The sequence below is a fragment of the Oncorhynchus keta genome, chromosome 26, assembly GCF_023373465.1.
Source record: "Oncorhynchus keta strain PuntledgeMale-10-30-2019 chromosome 26, Oket_V2, whole genome shotgun sequence".
NCBI lineage: Eukaryota > Metazoa > Chordata > Actinopteri > Salmoniformes > Salmonidae > Oncorhynchus > Oncorhynchus keta.
The window spans coordinates 3,201,752-3,224,149 of NC_068446.1; the positions used below are offsets into that span (position 1 = coordinate 3,201,752).

Sequence of the window (22,398 nt, forward strand, 5' to 3'; positions counted from 1 at the left end):
GTAGTAGCACACACCCAGTCCCAAGTATGAACACACACAACAGTGGTTATTATGACATTACTTTGGAAGCAGAGAGATAGGGAGCAGGTTACAGAGAAATCACTGGCACGTCATTCCTAATGTTTAGTTTCTGTGTGCTTTTTTTTTTTTGAGTCAGTTGCACTTGTAGTGAGATGAGCAAATTACTTCATTCTTCTGTTTTGGAATGGTTGGACATAAAGACTTTTTTGATTTTCCTCAGTTTTTTCTTGGTACTTGCCGACCTCCTGAAAAACAAACCTCCAAAGAATTTTCCTCCTGGACCTTGGTCATGGCCTTTCATTGGCAACATGTTTCAATTTGATCCTGCTAAGATACATCTTCAGTTTGAAGAAGTGGGTTTACTAAACGCTAGCCTGAGTATCATGCGGCTTGTGCTATCATTCCAACTCCTTGTCAATCATTGTCATGCCAGACCAATGTTTGGCTTGACAATGAGCAATGGAGTTGGCAAGAGCACAATCAGATATGGCACCAGGCTAACTTAATGCTGCTTAGCACTCTTTTGATGGCAAACGTTATTTGTTGTTCTTCTTGTAGTGTGGAAAAAAATATGGAAATATCTTCAGCCTTCGAATTCCTTCAGCAAACCAAGGGCCAAAGTGGGTTATTCTGAGTGGATACGAGATGGTGAAAGAGGCCTTGGTCCACAATGGCCACAGTTTTGTCGATCGTCCCTCCATTCCCTTATTTGAAGATATATATATTGGAAGTCAAGCAATGGGAAGTAAAGGTAACGCTCACATACTTTATACTTGTTACGACTTGATCTGTTTCACCTGTCCTTGTGCTTGTCTCCACCCCCTCCAAGTGTCGCCCATCTTCCCCACTTATCCCCTGGGTATTTGTACCTGTGTTTTCTGTCTGTCTGGGCCAGTTTTTCTTGTTTGTTCAAGTCAACTAGTGTTTTGTCTCAGCTCCTGCCTTTCCCCAGTCACTCTATTTCTTGTCCTCCTGGTTTTGACCCTTGCCTGTCCTGACTCTGAGCCTGCCATCTTGTGCCTTTGCCACTACTCTGGATTACCGACCTCTGACCTGACCCTGGGCTTGCAGGACATTGTCATCATCTTACAGTTATTAACTGATAATTGATTATGGATCATAATAATTTATTATTGTAGAAATATGACATATTTTGTGAATTAGTGTCGATCCTTAAAAATGGAAAGGTCGTGGGTTCGATCCCCGTTCAAGTCCTACCAAAGACTCCAAAACGGGACCTCATGCCTCTTTGCTTGGCCATCAGTATTAAGGAGATGGATAGGGGGTAAGGCCCTGACAGGCTAGAATCCTGTCTAGGGTGTGTACTTTTACATCAAGCTGCCTCACGCTTGAGAAACAGAACCTGCTCTTATTGGCTGTTCTGCCTCTGAAAAGGCTACTTTTCAAGGCTTATTTGCATCTTTGAGTGTATGGTACAAGTTAAGGCTTCTTCACTGAAAACTGTTCTTATACTTAGGTGTGATTATGTCGAACGGGTATCCATGGAAACAACAGAGGAGGTTTGCTCTCTCTACGCTGAGGAACTTTGGACTGGGCAAGAAGAGTCTGGAGCCATCCATCCAGATTGAAGCGCAGTGTTTGAATGAAGCCATTCAGAGTGAACAAGGTACAGTGGTTACAGTTCAATTCAAACGTTATTGTCCCTGCAAGGAAATGAATATACTTGTCAAAACAGATTTGGGTAGACACCGCACTGGCATTATTAAGTTTACACATGAGTTGTCTCTGTTTTGGATGCAACAGACATATAGCGATTAAAAACTGTTTCGATTTTCACGTTGAAAACAGATTCAGTTCAGATCAGGAGTCCAAGCCCACCAAGCAAAAACACAACAAAGCTGTATATGAGCTGTGGTGCTTCCAGAGAAGTTTTGCAGACTGAAGTTCAGTGTAGAGATATAAAGCATTTTTAGATGCCCCTACCTGAGGTATTACAAAAACACTAGCGTTTTTCCATATCTTTACGGTCTCCCATATATGAAATGGAGGGTTGTGTAAAAAATATTTGACTGAAAAAGTGGTTACATATACAGATGTTGTGACACAAACACCCGTTACCCCCTAAGGTCGATGTCAGCGCCCCCATGGAAATCTAATTATCATGATAAAAGAATTGGCCTAAAATTTCCACACACCTGTGGAAATCAAATGAACATAATACTAAAAAACCTCCATCAAAATCCATTTGTTTAAGCTGTTTTTTTTTTGTATGGGCGGCTTCTCAAATACCGCTTCCACCGATATCTGCCTTCCGCATCTGCCGTGAAAGGTTGCAGAGCCAGAGTGGTGTTTGTCAGACCATGAGATGTCCTGAAAATCGGTCTTCTCGCGAAAAACATCTCTAAGGAAATGTGAGACACTCATGAACAAGATGGTCTTACCGCACAAGCGCCTTGGGACTCGTCTGAAGTCGGTACAGCCGATCTGCCAGCTTCTGTCTGTAGTGTCCGAACTGTTTGGGCTACACACTAATATTATTATTTATTTTTTAAACATATTTTACCCCCTTTTTCTCCCCAATTTTGTGATTCCAATTGGTAGTTATGATCTTGTCTCAACGGAGAGGTGACGGTTGAGAGCCATGTGTCCTCTGAAACATTACCTGTCTCAACGCTGCAACCCCCCAATGGACTCGGGAGAGGTGACGGTTGAGAGCCATGTGTCCTCTGAAACATTACCTGCCAAGCCGCACTGCTTCTTGACACACTGCACAATGTGACTCCTGGTCACGGCCGGCTGTGACACAGTCTGGGATTGAACCCGGGGCTGTAGTGGCGCCTCAGCACTTCGATGCTTTGCCTTAGACTGCTGCGTCAATCGGGAGGCCAGGCTAAATAGTAATATGACCCCTATGCGGGAAGGTACAGTCACGAACAAGTACACCCCCCCTTTAAGATTTAGATGCACTATTGTAAAGTGACTGTTCCACTGGATGTCATAAGGTGAATGCACCAATTTGTAAGTCGCTCTGGATAAGAGCGTCTGCTAAATGACTTAAATGTAAATGTTAAATGTACATGTCGTATGCTCACAAGACTCATCTGAAGGTTCCCGGTATCAGTTGTAAAAAATGTATGGTATTATGTACGAAGATAGTTTAGTGCCTAAAATACGGGGATAAATACATGTATGGTGATCTTTCTTATATCTCTCAGATAGTACCAAAACAAATCAAAAGGAAGTTTGTTCTGAAGTGTCTCTTATCTGTTCCATGTAGGGAACCCTGTATCGGCCACGAAAGCACTTCCCCACTTTCTTTATTGACTTACCTGAACTGTTGTCCTTGAGAACTATGATAAAACTCATTGTGTGATTTTAATATTTACTCCAAGGCCATTGAATATATGAATCTTTTGAGCTCTATTGACTTTATCCAACATGTCACTGGGCCCACCCATTACCGGGACCATCCTCTGGATCTGGTTATTACCAAGGGCCTTCCAATTGACATATCCTCTACTGTTGATGTTGCTTTATCTGAACACCATCTTGTATTTTTTACTACCTTTTTGCCCATAGGGGTCATCTTGAACGTATTATCAAGAAATGCTGTCTTACCTCGGAAGTTGCTACAGATTTGACTGAGTGTATGAACAATGCTCCATCACCTACTCTTCCTTCCTCTTGTCATGATTTAGTTGATAGCTTTAATAGCAAATGAATAGTTCCAGTGAAGTTGATAAAGGATCCAAACGGAGAGCCCCTTGGATTAGTGAGGAAATGTATGAATTAAAGAGATAGACAGGCAGAGCAGAAGTTGCAGGTCCATTATGATGTTCTAAGAGAGCAACTTGGCATATATAACAAGTCAATTAGAAATGCCAGATGACCTCATTTTTCTAACTTGATCACTAATAATCAGAATAATTCGAGAGCTCTTTTCGAGCAGTGATGGCCTGATAAATCCTACCCCCCCGCAAATGTAGGTGAACTTTCCTCCACATCTCAACGTGATGAGTTTACGGCATATTTCAAAGACAAGAGAACAAACATCAGGCTTGGTATCAGTGAAGCAAGACCTGATGAGTAGTTTATGTGCCCTAGCCTACCACGCAGAGGCACTATGGATTTATGTTCCCTGGTTGACACAGACATGCTCAGGAAAGTGATATCACAACTTAAGCCTTCTACATGCCTTCTCGATCCTATCCCCACCACCTTGCATATTCAAACACAACTAGTTTTTCAATGTGTGTTCGTGTTTCGATCTCATTCACACACTTACAGCATATCAACAAGAACATGCGTGCGTCCTTAAAATGGTGAGGAGACAAAGTAGCCAATCGTTGTTGTAGTTCTGTGGCCAAATAAAGCACTATAAAGTTTGGTTTGAGGAATAATGGTCTGGGACTGTTTTTCACGGTTCCACTAAAGGGAAATCTTAACACTACAGCATACAATGACATTCTAGATGACTCTGTGCTCCCAACTTTGTGGCAACAGTTTGGGGAATGCCCTTTCCTCTCAGCTTGACAATGCCCCGAGGCACAAAGTGAGGTCCCTACAGAAATGGTTTGTTGAGATCGATGTGGAAGAACTTGACTGGCCTGCACAGAGCCCTGACCTCAACCCCATCGGGCTAAATTGAGATGCCGACTGCCAGTTCCTGCAGCAATGTTCCAACAGCTAGTGGAAAGCCTTCCCAGAAGAGTGAAGGCTGTTATAGCAGCAATGTTCCAACAGCTAGTGGAAAGCCTTCCCAGAAGAGTGGAGGCTGTTATAGCAGCAATGTTCCAACAGCTAGTGGAAAGCCTTCCCAGAAGAGTGAAGGCTGTTATAGCAGCAATGTTCCAACAGCTAGTGGAAAGCCTTCCCAGAAGAGTGAAGGCAGTTAAAGCAGCACATTTTGGAATGAGATGTTTGATGAGCACATACTTTTGGTCATGTAATGTAGTTGAAGTTCAAAAAAATTGTCTTAAGTACAGGTCATGAGTACAGTACACAAATCTGAAAAATATCTCTCATTTAAAACATGTACAGAGGTAATTGAACCACCAGTTAATGGTGATGTTGCAGGCATATTGGATATTGGACACCATATTGGATTTGGGGGAGGGGGGGGGCACATAATGTATAAAGTCCACAGAGGAACCTTTGAAATAACTGAGCGTTCAGTGTCTGGGCCCACTTGCCTTAAAGCTGATTGCAATAGCCACAACATCAAAAAAACGTAACTTTATGCACTTTTGTCGGGCAGGAAGTTGTCTATTGAACTTTTGTCGGGCAGGAAGTTGTCTATTGAACTTATGAGAGCAAATCTGACCTGGAAGTTGTCTATTGAACAGCTATCAGAAAGTTACATTTGTATTCATAGTTCATATTTCCTCCTAATGTATCTGTTTACAGGTCTATATTTCCCAAATCCTTTAAGATTTTTCCAAATGCTGTTTGTTTGTATAGGTAGGGGAGACAATTGACTACTTATTTTCAACATTTTTGCAATATCAGAGCTTGCGATATTGGGCCACATGAGCTTATGTATACAACCATCAATTTCATATATTGGAGACCTTAGAGGGGGAAAAACGTGGTTGTGCTTTGTTATACGTCTGGTAGGGGTATCTCAAACAAATGCCCTTTTTGAGGATTGGCCACTAGCCTATATGGTGACATGTTACTTTTGATGTAAGCCACATTGCTTTTGTGGGGAATAAGGTTTTCTTTTGGCCCATGCAGGAAAACCCTTCAGCCCCCAGATACTGATGAACAATGCTGTTTCCAATGTGATCTGCTGTCTTGTGTTTGGTGACCGCTTTGAATACAGCGATGACCAATTCCAAACCCTCCTGAAAACAATGAACGAGATTATTTACTTGGAAGGGGGCTTTTGGGCCGGGGTAAGTCTCTCTCTCTCTCTCTCTCTCTCATATTCTATTTGTAGACTGCTTCAACCTTATGTGGTTACTTACTTTGACTTGTTGACTACAATTGTCTACCCTAGAGGAGAAAACAATATTAAATGCACTATAGGTTTTTTAAATGTAAATATTATGGCCATCCATCAATTCAAGAATGATCAGGAAATCTGACAGGACTGAAGTTTTCCATTGAACCTAACTTTGTCAGAAACATACTGGCCATAGCTCTTTTTGCCCCAAAAACCCTATCTAAATCAACCTAACTTTTGGTCATGTGGTGCATGTAGGCTAATGGATAATAGTAAAATCATCTAAGATCATATTGATCAAGAATATCCATAGCCCAACTCAACTTCAATCTAATGAAAAAATAAAATAATCTGCTATGATTAAATATATATATAAATTAGACACTGTATTTGTTCTATTGGTCATAAATGTAACTGCTCAGATAATTTAATATATAACAAGCTTTATAGATTCAATGTATTCAAATTGAATAGTAGCCTAGTGGTTAGAGCGTTGGACTAGCAACCGAAAGGTTGCAATATTGAATCCCTGAGCTGACAAGATAAAAATCTGTTGTTCTGCCCCTGAACAAGGCAGTTAACCCACTGTTCTTAGGCCATCATTGAAAATAAGAATTTTTAAGTCTCGGTGTCGGAAACTGGAGGGCGCGCAATTCAAATAAAAAATCATAAAAATTACGGATATTAAACATTTAGGTACATACAAGTGTCTTATATCGGTTGAAAGCTTAAATTCTTGTTAATCTAACTGCACTGTCCGATTTACAGTAGCCATTACTGCGACAGCATGCCATGCGATTATTTGAGGACGGCGCCCCACATCAAAATATATTTTCTCAGGCACAGTTTTCATAAATTCACAAATAGCAATTTAAATATTCACTTACTTTTTGAAAATCTTCTTCTCATTTGTCATCCAAAGGGTCTCAGCTACAACATGTAGTGTCGTTTTGTTAGATAAAATCCTTCTTTATATCCCAAAAAGTCAGTTTATTTGGCGCCATCAATTTGATTAATCCACTCGTTCAACATGCAGAGAAAGGAATCTGAATCTACCCCTAAACTTTGTTTCAATAAATCAAAATACATTTCTATCTACTCCCTAAAATGTAATGAAACTATAATATTTCTTACGGACAAAAGTATGTTCAATAAGAACCGATTTTTAGCGTTCTGTCTTCATCGCGCGCATACACACATTTCCAAGACTGTTCCTGTACTAAAACTGATATTTCTTATTCGTTTTTGGAAGTTACAAGCCTGAAACCTTGAACATAGACTGCTGAAACCCTGTGGAAGAATTGCATCCTGAGCGCTAGAATTCAGTATGCCTCTCATACATTCCATTGTAAGAGCATGGGCTCTCAATTTCCAATTGGATTTTCTTTGGATTTTCTCCTACCACATCCTTGGATCATTGCTATTCTAACTTCCGCGACGCATATAAGGCCCTGTCCCGCCCTCCTTTCGGAAAAGCTGACCACGACTCCATTTTGTTGATCCCTGCCTACAGACAGAAACTAAAACAAGAAGCTCCCACGCTGAGGTCTGTCCAACGCTGGTCCGACCAATCTGATTCCACACTCCAAGACTGCTTCCATCACGTGGACTGGGATATGTTTCGTATTGCGTCAGACAACAACATTGACGAATACGCTGATTTGGTGTGCGAGTTCATTAGAACGTGCGTTGAAGATGTCGTTCCCATAGCAACGATTAAAACATTCCCAAACCAGAAACCGTGGATTGATGGCAGCATTCCTGTGAAACTGAAAGCGCGAACCACTGCTTTTAATCAGGGCAAGTGACCGGAAACATGACCGAAAACAAACAGTGTAGCTATTCCCTCCACAAGGAGACTAGACTTGATTAGTCTAGTGTTAGCTAGCTACATAGCTGTCTTTGTTTCCAAGATAATTGTGTAGTTTAGTGTGTGTAGCCTTGGAGTGATTATCTTAATTCACTGAGGTTCGCTAGCCAGCTATTTGTCGTCCTTAACGTAGGAGACTCTGCTAGCTAGCCAACAGCTAACAGCTAACAGCTAGCCATCAACAACCCGGTCGCATTCCGCTTCGCTCCACAGTTAGTATCACATTTTCATTTCATTTCATTACAGTACAACGGTTTGATTTGTTTGATCGTAGCTAGCTACATAGCCGACTTTGTTTCAAAGATAATTGTGTAGTCTAGAGCGAGTTCCTAGGTTAGCTAGCCAGCTATTGTCGTTCTTTTAACGCAACGTAACGTAAACAACACTGCTAGCTAGCCAGCTAGCCCCCGATTAGCAGCACTGTAGAAACTATTACACTCAACGGAACGACTTGATTAGTGTAGTGTCAACAACGCAGCCACTGCCAGCTAGCCTACTTTAGCAGTACTGTATCATTTTAATCATTTTAGTCAATAAGACTCTTGCTACGTAAGCTTAACTTTCTGAACATTCGAGACGTATAGTCCACTTGTCATTCCAATCTCCTTGCATTAGCGTAGCCTTTTCTGTAGCCTGTCAACTATGTGTCTGTCTATCCCTGTTCTCTCCTCTCTGCACAGACCATACAAACGCTCCACACCGCGTGGCCGCGACCACCCTAATCTGGTGGTCCCAGCGCGTACGACCCACGTGGAGTTCCAGGTCTCCGGTAGCCTCTGGAACTGCCGATCTGCGGCCAACAAGGCAGAGTTCATCTCAGCCTATGCCTCCCTCCAGTCCCTTGACTTCTTGGCACTGACGGAAACATGGATCACCACAGATAACACTGCTACTCCTACTGCTCTCTCCTCGTCCGCCCACGTGTTCTCGCACACCCCGAGAGCTTCTGGTCAGCGGGGTGGTGGCACCGGGATCCTCATCTCTCCCAAGTGGTCTTTCTCTCTTTCTCCCCTTACCCATCTGTCTATCGCCTCCTTTGAATTCCATGCTGTCACAGTTACCAGCCCTTTCAAGCTTAACATCCTTATCATTTATCGCCCTCCAGGTTCCCTCGGAGAGTTCATCAATGAGCTTGATGCATTGATAAGCTCCTTTCCTGAGGACGGCTCACCTCTCACAGTTCTGGGCGACTTTAACCTCCCCACGTCTACCTTTGACTCATTCCTCTCTGCCTCCTTCTTTCCACTCCTCTCCTCTTTTGACCTCACCCTCTCACCTTCCCCCTACTCACAAGGCAGGCAATACGCTTGACCTCATCTTTACTAGATGCTGTTCTTCCACTAACCTCATTGCAACTCCCCTCCAAGTCTCCGACCACTACCTTGTATCCTTTTCCCTCTCGCTCTCATCCAACACTTCCCACACTGCCCCTACTCGGATGGTATCGCGCCGTCCCAACCTTCGCTCTCTCTCCCCCGCTACTCTCTCCTCTTCCATCCTATCATCTCTTCCCTCTGCTCAAACTTTCTCCAACCTATCTCCTGATTCTGCCTCCTCAACCCTCCTCTCCTCCCTTACTGCATCCTTTGACTCCCTATGTCCCCTATCCTCCAGGCCGGCTCGGTCCTCCCCTCCCGCTCCGTGGCTCGACGACTCCTTGCGAGCTCACAGAACAGGGCTCCGGGCAGCCGAGCGGAAATGGAGGAAAACTCGCCTCCCTGCGGACCTGGCATTCTTTCACTCCCTCCTCTCTACATTTTCCTCCTCCGTCTCTGCTGCTAAAGCCACTTTCTACCATTCTAAATTCCAAGCATCTGCCTCTAACCCTAGGAAGCTCTTTGCCACCTTCTCCTCCCTCCTGAATCCTCCCCCCCCCTCTCCTCCCTCTCTGCAGATGACTTCGTCAACCATTTTGAAAAGAAGGTCGACGACATCCGATCCTCGTTTGCTAAGTCAAACGACACCGCTGGTTCTGCTCACACTGCCCTACCCTATGCTCTGACCTCTTTCTCCCCTCTCTCTCCAGATGAAATCTCGCATCTTGTGACGGCCGGCCGCCCAACAACCTGCCCGCTTGACCCTATCCCCTCCTCTCTTCTCCAGACCATTTCCGGAGACCTTCTCCCTTACCTCACCTCGCTCATCAACTCATCCCTGACCGCTGGCTACGTCCCTCCCGTCTTCAAGAGAGCGAGAGTTGCACCCCTTCTGAAAAAACCTACACTCGATCCCTCCGATGTCAACAACTACAGACCAGTATCCCTTCTCTCTTTTCTTTCCAAAACTCTTGAGCGTGCCGTCCTTGGCCAGCTCTACCGCTATCTCTCTCAGAATGACCTTCTTGATCCAAATCAGTCAGGTTTCAAGACTAGTCATTCAACTGAGACTGCTCTTCTCTGTATCACGGAGGCGCTCCGCACTGCTAAAGCTAACTCTCTCTCCTCTGCTCTCATCCTTCTAGACCTATCGGCTGCCTTCGATACTGTGAACCATCAGATCCTCCTCTCCACCCTCTCCGAGTTGGGCATCTCCGGCGTGGCCCACGCTTGGATTGCGTCCTACCTGACAGGTCGCTCCTACCAGGTGGCGTGGCGAGAATCTGTCTCCTCACCACGCGCTCTCACCACTGGTGTCCCCCAGGGCTCTGTTCTAGGCCCTCTCTTATTCTCGCTATACACCAAGTCACTTGGCTCTGTCATAACCTCACATGGTCTCTCCTATCATTGCTATGCAGACGACACACAATTAATCTTCTCCTTTCCCCTTCTGATGACCAGGTGGCGAATCGCATCTCTGCATGTCTGGCAGACATATCAGTGTGGATGACGGATCACCACCTCAAGCTGAACCTCAGCAAGACGGAGCTCCTCTTCCTCCCGGGGAAGGACTGCCCGTTCCATGATCTCGCCATCACGGTTGACAACTCCATTGTGTCCTCCTCCCAGAGCGCTAAGAACCTTGGCGTGATCCTGGACAACACCCTGACGTTCTCAACTAACATCAAGGCGGTGTCCCGTTCCTGTAGGTTCATGCTCTACAACATCCGCAGAGTACGACCCTGCCTCACACAGGAAGCGGCGCAGGTCCTAATCCAGGCACTTGTCATCTCCCGTCTTGATTACTGCAACTCGCTGTTGGCTGGGCTCCCTGCCTGTGCCATTAAACCCCTACAACTCATCCAGAACGCCGCAGCCCGTCTGGTGTTCAACCTTCCCAAGTTCTCTCACGTCACCCCGCTCCTCCGCTCTCTCCACTGGCTTCCAGTTGAAGCTCGCATCCGCTACAAGACCATGGTGCTTGCCTACGGAGCTGTGAGGGGAACGGCACCTCAGTACCTCCAGGCTCTGATCAGGCCCTACACCCAAACAAGGGCACTGCGTTCATCCACCTCTGGCCTGCTCGCCTCCCTACCACTGAGGAAGTACAGTTCCCGCTCAGCCCAGTCAAAACTGTTCGCTGCTCTGGCCCCCCAATGGTGGAACAAACTCCCTCACGACGCCAGGACAGCGGAGTCAATCACCACCTTCCGGAGACACCTGAAACCCCACCTCTTCAAGGAATACCTAGGATAGGGTAAGTAAGGGTAAGTAATCCTTCTCACCCCCCCAAAAAAAAGATTTAGATGCAAGTGGCTGTTCCACTGGATGTCATAAGGTGTATGCACCAATTTGTAAGTCGCTCTGGATAAGAGCGTCTGCTAAATGACTTAAATGTAAATGTAAATGTAAACAAGGCAATCAAACAAGCTAAGCGTCAGTATAGAGACAAAGTAGAATCTCAATTCAACGGCTTAGACACAAGAGGTATGTGGCAGGGTCTACAGTCAATCACGGATTACAAAAAGAAAACCAGCCCCGTCACGGACCAGGATGTCTTGCTCCCAGGCAGACTAAATAACTTTTTTGCCCGCTTTGAGGACAATACAGTGCCACTAACACGGCCTGCAACCAAAACATGCTGCCTCTCCTACACTGCAGCAGAGGTGAGTAAAACATTTAAACGTGTTAACCCTCGCAAGGCTGCAGGCCCAGACGGCATCCCCAGCCGCGCCCTCAGAGCATGCGCAGACCAGCTGGCTGGTGTGTTTACGGACATATTCAATCAATCCCTATCCCAGTCTGCTGTTCCCACATGCTTCAAGAGGGCCACCATTGTTCCTGTTCCCAAGAAAGCTAAGGTAACTGAGCTAAACGACTACCGCCCCGTAGCACTCACTTCCGTCATCATGAAGTGCTTTGAGAGACTAGTCAAGGACCATATCACCTCCACCGCCCAAATAGGTCCACAGACGATGCAATCTCAACCACACTGCACACTGCCCTAACCCATCTGGACAAGAGGAATACCTATGTGAGAATGCTGTTCATCGACTACAGCTCGGCATTTAACACCATAGTACCCTCCAAGCTCGTCATCAAGCTCGAGACCCTGGGTCTCGACCCCGCCCTGTGCAACTGGGTACTGGACTGGGTACTGGACAAAAATATTGTGGGAGGGGAAAGAAACACTTGCTCATTAACATATTTAGAGGCTTAAGTGGCTATATTTATAGCACCAGTTAGTGAGAGTCATGTACAAATTGAAGTTTTATCTGGTAGTAGTTCCCTAACAATTGAATGTATAGTGGGGAGAACAAGTATTTGATACACTGCCAATTTTGCAGGTTTTCCTACTTACAAAGCATGTAGTGGTCTGTAATTTTCATCATAGGTACACTTCAACTGTGAGAGACAGAATCTAAAATCTAAAACAAAAATCCAGAAAATCACATTGTATGATTTAGTAATTAATTTGCATTAATTTCCGGCTCTCACAGACATTTTTCTTTAAGAAGCCCTCCTGTTCTCCACTCATTACCTTTATTAACTGCACCTGTTTGAACTCGTTACCTGTATTTAAGACACCTGTCCACACACTCAATCAAACAGACTCCAACTTCTCCACAATGGCCAAGTCCAGAGAGCTGTGTAAGGACATCAGGGATAAAATTGTAGACCTGCACAAGGCTGGGATGGGCTACAGGACAATAGGCAAGCAGCTTGGTGAGAAGGCAACAACTGTTGGCGCAATTATTCGAAAATGAAAGAAGTTCAAGGTGACGGTCAATCAGCCTCGGTCTGGGGTTCCATGCAAGATCTCACCTCGTGGGGCATCAATGATCATGAGGAAGGTGAGGGATCAGCCCAGAACTACACGGCAGGACCTGGTCAATGACCTGAAGAGAGCTGGGACCACAGTCTCAAAGAAAACCATTAGTAACACACTACGCCATCATGGATTAAAATCCTGCAGCGCACACAAGGCCCCCCTGGTCAAGCCAGCGCATGTCCAGGCCCGTCTGAAGTTTGCCAATGACCATCTGGATAATCCAGAGGAGGAATGGTAGAAGGTCATGTGGTCTGATGAGACAAAAATAGAGCTTTTTGGTCTAAACTCCACTCGCTGTGTTTGGAGGAAGTAGAAGGATGAGTACAACCCCAAGAACACCATCCCAACCGTGAAGCATGGAGGTGGAAACATCATTCTTTGGGGATGCTTTTCTGCAAAGGGGACAGGACAACTGCACCGTATTGAGGGGAGGATGGATGGAGCCATTTATCGCGAGTATCGCGAGCCAACAACCTCCTTCCCTCAGTAAGAGCATTGAAGATGGGTCGTGGCTGGGTCTTCCAGCATGACAACGACCCGAAACACACAGCCTGGGCAACTAAGGAGTGACTCCGTAAGAAGCATCTCAAGGTCCTGGAGTGGCCTAGCAGTCTCCAGACCTGAACCCAATAGAAATTCTACAATGTGATTTTCTGGATTTTTTTTTCTAATTTTGTCTGTCATAGTTTAAGTGTACCTATGATGAAAATGACAGGCCTCTCTCATCTTTTTAAGTGGGAGAACTTGCACAATTGGTGGCTGACTAAATACTTTTTTGCCCCACTGAATATCATAATCATGCTGCCAGGAACTATGTTTTTGTCAGAATTATCATTATTTTACTAGAAATTAGGGCCTTGAGGGGCTGCTGTGTTTGTAATTCCCTGGCCGAATTCTGGTTTCAGTCCGTCCCTGCCCTAACTCTGTTCTCAGATGTATAACATGATGCCGTGGGTCATGCGTCGGGTTCCTGGTCCTCACAGAAGGATCTTCACTGGCTGGAAGGAGGTCATCTCCTTCATCAACATCAGGATTCAGGAGCACATGAAGGACAACGACCCCTCATCACCAAGAGACTTCATCGACTGCTTCCTCAACGAGATAGAGAAGGTGTGGATTTGTATTGCAACACATGTAAACATTTTTTTATCACATTCTCTTGACACGTTGGTAATTTAGCTACATCAATTCGTTAGATTGTCAAATATTTTTAAGTGTCTAGCATGTTGAGGTTGTTTTGGTGTGTTTTGTTCCACAGTGTGAAGATGACACAAGGGCTGGGTTTAACTTGGAGAACTTGTCCTTCTGCACTCTGGATCTATTTGTGGCTGGGACAGAGACCACCTCTACCACCCTCCATTGGGGCCTTCTCTTTATGATCAACTACCCGGAGATACAAGGTAAGTGCTCCCACTAACATCACAATGACTAAGTTTCCCCTATAGCATTTAATCAGTTCGTCAAAATGATTGATCTTGATTGATTAATAAAAGGTCATTCTCTCACATGGAGGCACGCTTACACACCACACACACACACACACACACACACACACACACACACACACACACACACACACACACACACACACACACACACACACACACACACACACACACACACACACACACACACTCTATTTGCATGAAGACTTCCTTTGTGTTGTGTCTTTATACTTTGTATCCCCGTTGTAGCCAAGGTGCAGGCAGAGATCGATGCAGTTGTTAGGTCGTCTCGGCAGCCCTCCATGGAAGACAGGAACCGCATGCCCTACACAGACGCAGTCATCCATGAGACACAGAGGATGGGGAATATCATACCGCTCAACGTATCCCGCATGGCAACTAAAGACACTGAGGTTGGAGGGTACACCATCCCTAAGGTCAGTCATCTCATCTCAAGCATAGAGATCGTGTACTTGTTCTACTTCATCATGTGATCTCACGGCGCATCCACTGCATGATTCAGCGCTTTATGAGGATGTATTCCTTATAACTACATTAATGTGTAGTGTGTTGTCACCATGTGGTGTTTATACATTTAGAAGAAGAATTAAATGTGTTTGGTTATCGTATAGGGACTTAAAAGTATAAGCTTTTTTCCTTTTCCCCTCACTTTCCTTATTATTTCAACTACACATAAAACATCGATGCCATAACATTGTGTACTTGTTGATGAGATAATGTCTGTTGTTCCCCCTCAGAAACCATTGTGTGTACTTGTTGATGAGATAATGTCTGTTGTCCCCCCTCACCCCTCAGAACACCATTGTGCTTGGCACCCTCCAGTCGATGCCATAACATTGTGTACTTGTTGATGAGATAATGTCTGTTGTTTCCCCCTCAGAACACCATTGTGTACTTGTTGATGAGACAATGTCTGTTATTCCCCCCTCAGAACACCATTGTGTTTGGCACCCTCCAGTCGATCCTGTTTGATGAGTCAGAGTGGGAGACCCCTCACACCTTCAACCCTGGACACTTCCTGGATCAGGAGGGAAAGTTTAGGAATAGAGATGCATTCCTTCCATTCTCTTTAGGTAAATACTGTACTACGTTTCTTCCATATCAGTTGACCCCCCAAATTGGTGCCAAATAAAGCTGCCCAATAGGAAATAGTACATGCACAACTCATCTTCCTTACATAGTAATACTTGACTCGGTTTAATCGGTTTAACTGATTGACTTGAAGTTGAATCATTGACTAGCCTATATAGTTAGAGTACACCGTTAGACTTTATTTGAACAGTTACTTACTGCATACATTAACGGTATGATACTGTATTGTTATGTTCTAAATTCTGGTACAATAATCCAGATGGACCCAGAGAAACTGAAAACTGCAAAAAAAGTGCCAATGTGTCCTCTAAACAACGAGTTCGAGGGGCATTATCACCTTTATACAACAGGTTACCAACATATTCAAACATACACTAATGTTCAAAAGTTTGGGGTCAAACAAATGTTCTTGTTTTTGAATGAAAAGCTAATGTTTTGACCATGAAAATAACATCAAATTGATCCGAAAACATTGTTAATGTTGTAAATGACTATTGTTGCTGGAACACAAGTCTCAACGTCAACAGTGAAGAGGCGACTCCGGGATGCTGGCCTTCTAGGCAGTTCCTCTGTCCAGTGTCTGTTCTTTTGCCCATCTTAATCTTTTATTTTTATTGGCCAGTCTGAGATACGGCTTATTCTTTGCAACTCTGCCTAGAAGACGAGCATCCCGGAGTCGCCTCTTTACTGTTGACCTTGACTGGTGTTTTGCAGGTGCTATTTAATGAAGCTGCCTGTTGAGGACTGGTGAGGCGTCTGTTTCTCAAATATCCACTCTAATGTACTTGTCCTCTTGTTCAGTTGTCCCCCGGGGCCTCCCACTCCTCTTTCTATTCTGGTTAGAGCCAGTTTGCACTGTTCTGTGAAGGGAGTAGTACACAGCGCTGTACGAGATCTTCAGTTTCTTGGCAATTTCTTGCATGGAATAGCCTTCATTTCTCAGAACAAGAACAGACTAACGAGTTTCAGAAGAAACTGTCGTATATATATCAAGAAGAGTGTGCAGGGATATGGGGAGCGAGCACCAGCAGGTGTCTCCAGGCCTTCTGCAGGGATATGGGGAGGGAGCACCAGCAGGTGTTTCCAGGCCTTCTGCAGGGATATGGGGAGGGAACCAGCAGGTGTTTCCAGGCCTTCTGCAGGGATAACGGGGAGGATACCAGCAGGTGTTAGGCCTTCTGCAGGGATTCGGGGAGGGAGCACCAGCAGGTGTCTCCAGGCCTGGACAGGGAAACTGAAAAGCAGGTGTCTCCAGGCCTTCTGCAGGGATACGGGGAGGGAGCACCAGCAGGTGTCTCCAGGCCTTCTGCAGGGATACGGGAGGGAGCACCAGCAGGTGTCTCCAGGCCTTTGCAGGGATACGGGGAGGGAGCACCAGCAGGTGTTCCAGGCCTTTGCAGGGATCAAGGGAGCACCAGCAGGTGTCTCCAGGCCTTCTGCAGGGATGAGGGAGCACCAGCAGGTGTTTTGAGGGATGGGGAGGGAACCAGCAGGTGTCTCCAGGCCTTCTGCAGGGATACGGGAGGAGCACCAGCAGGTGTCTCCAGGCCTTCTGCAGGGATACGGGGAGGAGCACCAGCAGGTGTTTCCAGGCCTTCTGCAGGGATACGGGAGGAGCACCAGCAGGTGCTGGCCTTCTGCAGGGATACAGGGAGCACCAGCAGGTGTCTGGCCTTCTGCCCATCTTAGGGAGCACCAGCAGGTTTTAGGCCTTCTGCAGGGATACGGGGAGGAGCACCAGCAGGTGTCTTTCTGCAGGGATATGGGGAGGGAGCACCAGCAGGTGTCTCCAGGCCTTCTGCAGGGATACGGGGAGGGAGCACCAGCAGGTGTCTCCAGGCCTTCTGCAGGGATACGGGAGGAGCACCAGCAGGTGTCTCCAGGCCTTCTGCAGGGATACGGGGAGCGAGCACCAGCAGGTGTCTCCAGGCCTTCTGCAGGGATACCACCAGCAGGTGTCTCCAGGCCTTCTGCAGGGATATGGGGAGGAGCACCAGCAGGTGTCTCCAGGCCTTCTGCAGGGATACGGGGAGGGAGCACCAGCAGGTGTCTCCAGGCCTTCTGCAGGGATATCGGGAGGGAGCACCAGCAGGTGTCTCCAGGCCTTCTGTTCAGGGATACGGGGAGGGAGCACCAGCAGGTGTCTCCAGGCCTTCTGCAGGGATTCTGGTTAGGGAGCACCAGCAGGTGTCTCCAGGCCTTCTGCAGGATACGGGTAGGGAGCACCAGCAGGTGTTTTCCAGGCCTTTCTGCAGGGATTTCTTGCATGGGGAGGAGCACCAGCAGGTGTCTCCAGGCCTTCTGCAGGGATATGGGGAGGGAGCACCAGCAGGTGTCTCCAGGCCTTCTGCGGGGATATGGGGAGGGAGCACCAGCAGGTGTCTCCAGGCCTTCTGCAGGGATACGGGGAGGGAGCACCAGCAGGTGTCTCCAGGCCTTCTGCAGGGATATGGGGAGGGAGCACCAGCAGGTGTCTCCAGGCCTTCTGCAGGGATACGGGGAGGGAGCACCAGCAGGTGTCTCCAGGCCTTCTGCAGGGATACGGGGAGGGAGCACCAGCAGGTGTCTCCAGGCCTTCTGCAGGGATACAGGGAGGGAGCACCAGCAGGTGTCTCCAGGCCTTCTGCAGGGATACGGGGAGGGAGCACCAGCAGGTGTCTCCAGGCCTTCTGCAGGGATATGGGGAGCGGGTGCTTTATCATGCAGAGGTCCGCTGGCTTTCCGGGGGTAAACTGTTGGGACGCTTTTATGAGCTTCGAACATTTAGATTGTTAGGAATGGCTCGCCCATGTTGCCTATCTGGTGGTTATGTTTGATAATCTGAATTTGCTCAATGTGTCAATGCAAGTGAGGGGGTACAATAGATTTGAATGGACCAAAATGAAAAACTTGCTACGAACATTGTGTAATATGTCACTGCAATGGGTAATTGGATTTCAGTAACATTTTTGGTACTATCAAATGGATTACCGTCAAATGGATTACAGTAGCTGTACTGCTAAATAAATTGAGGCCAGTAAGTTACTGTACATTTTACAGGAAATATTTTACAGTGTACGTTAGTGTTAGTATCCCAATCCAAAGTAACTGTTCTGTACTTTACAGCATGTGTCAAATTCATTCCAATGCAGGGCCGAGTGTCTGCAGGTGTTTGCTTCTCTCTTGTACTTGATTGCTGAATTTAAAAAAATAAAAAAAAACTTTATTTAACCAGGCAAGTCAGTTAAGAACATATTCTTATTTTCAATGACGGCCTAGGAACAGTGGGTTAACTGCCTGTTCAGGGGCAGAACGACAGATTTGTACCTTGTCAGCTCGGGGGTTTGAACTCACAACATTCCGGTTACTAGTCCAACGCTCTAACCACTAGGCTACCCTGCCGCCCCAAGTAAGGTCATAATTAATAAAGAACTCTCCTCACCTGGTTGTCTAGTTGAAAGGAAAAAGCAAAAAAACTGCAGGCAATGGGCCCTCCATGGAAATAGTTTGACACCCCTGCTTTACAGTGTCAGTTGGAGAAGGTTTACTGTGATTTGGTTCCCTCCCCAGGTAAGAGGGTGTGTCCTGGGGAGCAGCTAGCCAAGATGGAACTCTTCCTGTTCTTCACCTCCCTGCTGCAGAGGTTCACCTTCTCCTCTCCCCCAGGGGTGGAACCCAGCCTGGACTTTAAGATGGGGGTTACACACAGTCCCAAGCCCTACCAGCTGTGTGCAACACCTCGTTGAGTCTTCCACAGCTGCCCTATTCATTATGTTGCTGGGGTTTCAAAATTCATTATTGGAGGGCCTGAAGTGTCTGAAGGTTTTCACACCTCCCTTGTACTTGATTGATCAACTAAGGTAATTGATTGAAACTTCCTTTGCCTGGTTGCTTAGGTTTTAAATTGACACAAATGAAAAGGAAATGAAGTCTTTCCTAACACCAAACAACTGAAAAGGCTGCAGATGGAGAAAACACACTCATGTAATGACACTACACATACCAATAATACTCTACCTATATGTTGTAGTCCTAGATTAAACTTGAATAAGAAGGAAATATTTGATTGATAATGTAGGAGTGTTTTAGATTTTCAATGTAAATGTACATAATTTACAATGTAAACATACGACATGTCTTTCATGTATATGGCATATCTGAATGTATTTGACCCATGGTCTGGTGATTTCTTCTGTACCTTTTTATTTTCTATCAAGGCAATATACACTACAATATACACTTCGTGTTTTTCTTTATTTTTACTATTTTCGAAATTGTAGAATAATAGTAAAGACATCGATACTATAAAATAACACATATGGAATCATGTAGTAACCAAACGAGTGTTAAACAAATATTATTTACTTTTTCAGATTCTTCAAATAGCCACCCTTTGCCTTGATGACAGCGTTGCACACTCTTGGCATTCTCACAACCAGCTTAATGAGGTAGTCACCTGGAATGCATTTCAATTAACAGGTGTTCCTTCTTAAAAGTTAATTTGTGGAATTGATTTCCTTCTTAAACCTCTTATGACTGCGATCCCTGTACAGGGATCAACATCAGGGGAAATTTCAGAGTGACAACTAAAAATACAACATTGTAACATTCTTGAAAATGCAAGTGTCTTACATCCTTCAAAAGATTAGGATCTTGGTAATCAAACTATGTTTTCCAATTTAAAATAGCTATTACAGAGAACAAATGCCATGCTTTTGTTTGAGAAGAGCAATCAACAACAAACATTTTCCGCCATGACAGTTTTTACACATTCACATCTGAAGGTAGAATTACGACTTACATTCTGATATCTTGCTCTTATTTCTCTTCCTGAGGGTCCCAGAGATCAAATGAAGTGCCGTTTTCTTTGATAAAATCCATTTTTATAGCCTAAATCGAAACATTTTGTAAACCGTGTGTGCCGTGAATTCCATCTCTATCAATTTTTTACGGAGCATTCGCCGTAATTACACACAGTAAAAAATCGTTTATCTAGTCATGGTTGGTTTCAGTGCATTCCTCTGGATGTTTGCAACACAGCCAAACATCATTATGGGGATTATTGACCGAAGTGAACTGATTTGAAGACAACGAGAGAGTACTTCCTTGCGCACCAATAATTTTAGCAAAGCTTCATTGATTGACTGTATTTCTGCCCAATGACCACTGATCTTCTTGAAATCTAGCTGGGTAGATAGCCAATGAGCTGAGGTAAACGCCAGTATGTAATGGTTTTGGGTTGGACCACCATTCCTTGTTTGTAAATGCACGCGTAAGGAACTCCATTCTCGCCTTGATTGTCAGAGGACTTGCTGTGACGCTTGTTACGCGCAGCAGTATTTCGGAAAGTTGTATTTTCAACGATTTCATTGAAGATATCATGACGAATAAATCAGGAAAAGCGAAGTCAAAGTCTAAAGTGTCTGAAGGATTTTTTGTTTGAGGAATCTTTGAGTGTTATGATGCAAACAGGAACTGAGGAGCTGTTTCTGCAAGGACAGGACATACTTCTGGACGGGTAAGTGTTAATGCCGTTTTATGAAATATAAATATATATATATATATATATTTTTGCAACACCGGAGTCCCTCAGGGGTGCGTGCTCAGTCCCCTCCTGTACTCCCTGTTCACCCACGACTGCATGGCCTGGTACGACTCCAAAACCATCATTAAGTTTGCAGACGACACAACAGTGGTAGGCCTGATCACCGACAATGACGAGACATCCTATAGGGAGGTCAGAGACCTGACCGGGTGGTGCCAGAATAACAACCTATCCCTCAACGTAATCAAGACAAAGGAGGTGATTGTGGACTACAGGAAAAGGAGGACAGAGCACGCCCCCATTCTCATCGACGGGGCTGCAGTGGAGCAGCTTGAGAGCTTCAAGTTCCTTGGTGTCCACATCACCAACAAACTAGAATGGCTCAAACACACCGAGAGTCGTGAAGAGGGCACAACAAAACATAATCCCCCTCAGGACACTGAAAATATTTGGCATGGGTCCTGAGATCCTCAAAAGGTTCTACAGCTGCAACATCGAGCACATCCTGACTGGTTGCTTCACTGCCTGGTACGGCAACTGCTCGGCCTCCGACTGCAAGGTGTAGTGCCTTGAGGGTAGTGAGTACGGCCCAGTACATCGCTGGGGCTAAGCTGCACACCGTCCAGGACCTCTACACCAGGCTGTGTCAGAGGAAGGCCATAAAAAATGTCAAAGACCCCAGCCACCCCAGTCATAGTCTGTTCTCTCTGCTACCACATGGCAAGCTGTACCGGAGCGTCAAGTCTAGGACCAAAAGGCTTCTCAACAGCTGTTAACCCTAAGCGATAAGACTCCATAATCAAATGGCTATCCAGACTAATTGCATTGCCCCCCCTTTACTTATCTATTGTTTATCTAATACCAATTGTTTACTTAAAAATTGGGTAGTGATAGTTGCTGCACAGCTATTTTCAGGTCTCTCTGTCTGGGACACTCAAGGACATTCAAAGACTTGTCCCGAAGCCACTCCTGCATTGTGTTGGCTGAAGCCTAGGATCGTTGTTCTGTTGGAAGGTGAACCTTTGCCCCAGTCTGAGGTCCTGAGCACTCTGGAGCAAATGATCATCAAGGATCTCTCTATACTTTGCTCCGTTCATCTTTGCCTCGATCCTGACTAGTCTCCCAGTCCCTGCCTCTGAAAAACATCCCCACAGCATAATGGTGCCACCACCATGCTTCACCGTAGGCATGGTGCCAGGTTTCCTCCAGAGGTAACGCTTGGCATTCAGGCCAAATAGTTCAATCTTGATTTCATCAGACTAGAGAATCTTGTTTCTCATGGTCTGAGAGTCCTTTAGGTGCCTTTTGGCAAACACCAAGAGGGCTGTCATGTGCATTTTTTTACTGAGGAGTGGCTTCCATCTGGCCA

The 22,398-nt window shown here is 45.6% G+C and overlaps 1 protein-coding gene and 1 long non-coding RNA gene across 16 annotated transcripts; both read left to right on the top strand.

Moving 5' to 3' along the window:
* Positions 1-46: 46 nt before the first annotated feature.
* Positions 47-19,723, top strand: LOC118358831 (cytochrome P450 2J2-like). Its single transcript, XM_035736765.2, has 9 exons — positions 47-374; positions 580-772; positions 1,499-1,648; positions 5,719-5,879; positions 13,881-14,057; positions 14,206-14,347; positions 14,642-14,829; positions 15,345-15,486; positions 19,055-19,723. The coding sequence occupies exons 1-9, from the start codon at positions 174-176 to the stop codon at positions 19,228-19,230; spliced, it is 1,530 nt and encodes a 509-aa protein (XP_035592658.1). The 5' UTR covers positions 47-173; the 3' UTR covers positions 19,231-19,723.
* On the top strand, positions 15,493-19,048 carry LOC127911976 (uncharacterized). Of its 15 annotated transcripts, none has more exons than XR_008079919.1 (7): positions 15,493-16,582; positions 16,751-16,796; positions 17,289-17,334; positions 17,379-17,424; positions 17,506-17,551; positions 17,884-18,067; positions 18,114-19,048. It is a non-coding gene; the product is annotated as an uncharacterized LOC127911976 (long non-coding RNA). The 15 variants fall into 15 exon arrangements; XR_008079921.1 differs by lacking the exon at positions 17,379-17,424 and adding an exon at positions 17,792-17,837 and having other exon boundaries at positions 17,506-17,597; XR_008079917.1 differs by lacking the exon at positions 17,379-17,424 and adding an exon at positions 17,792-17,837.
* Positions 19,724-22,398: the final 2,675 nt, after the last annotated feature.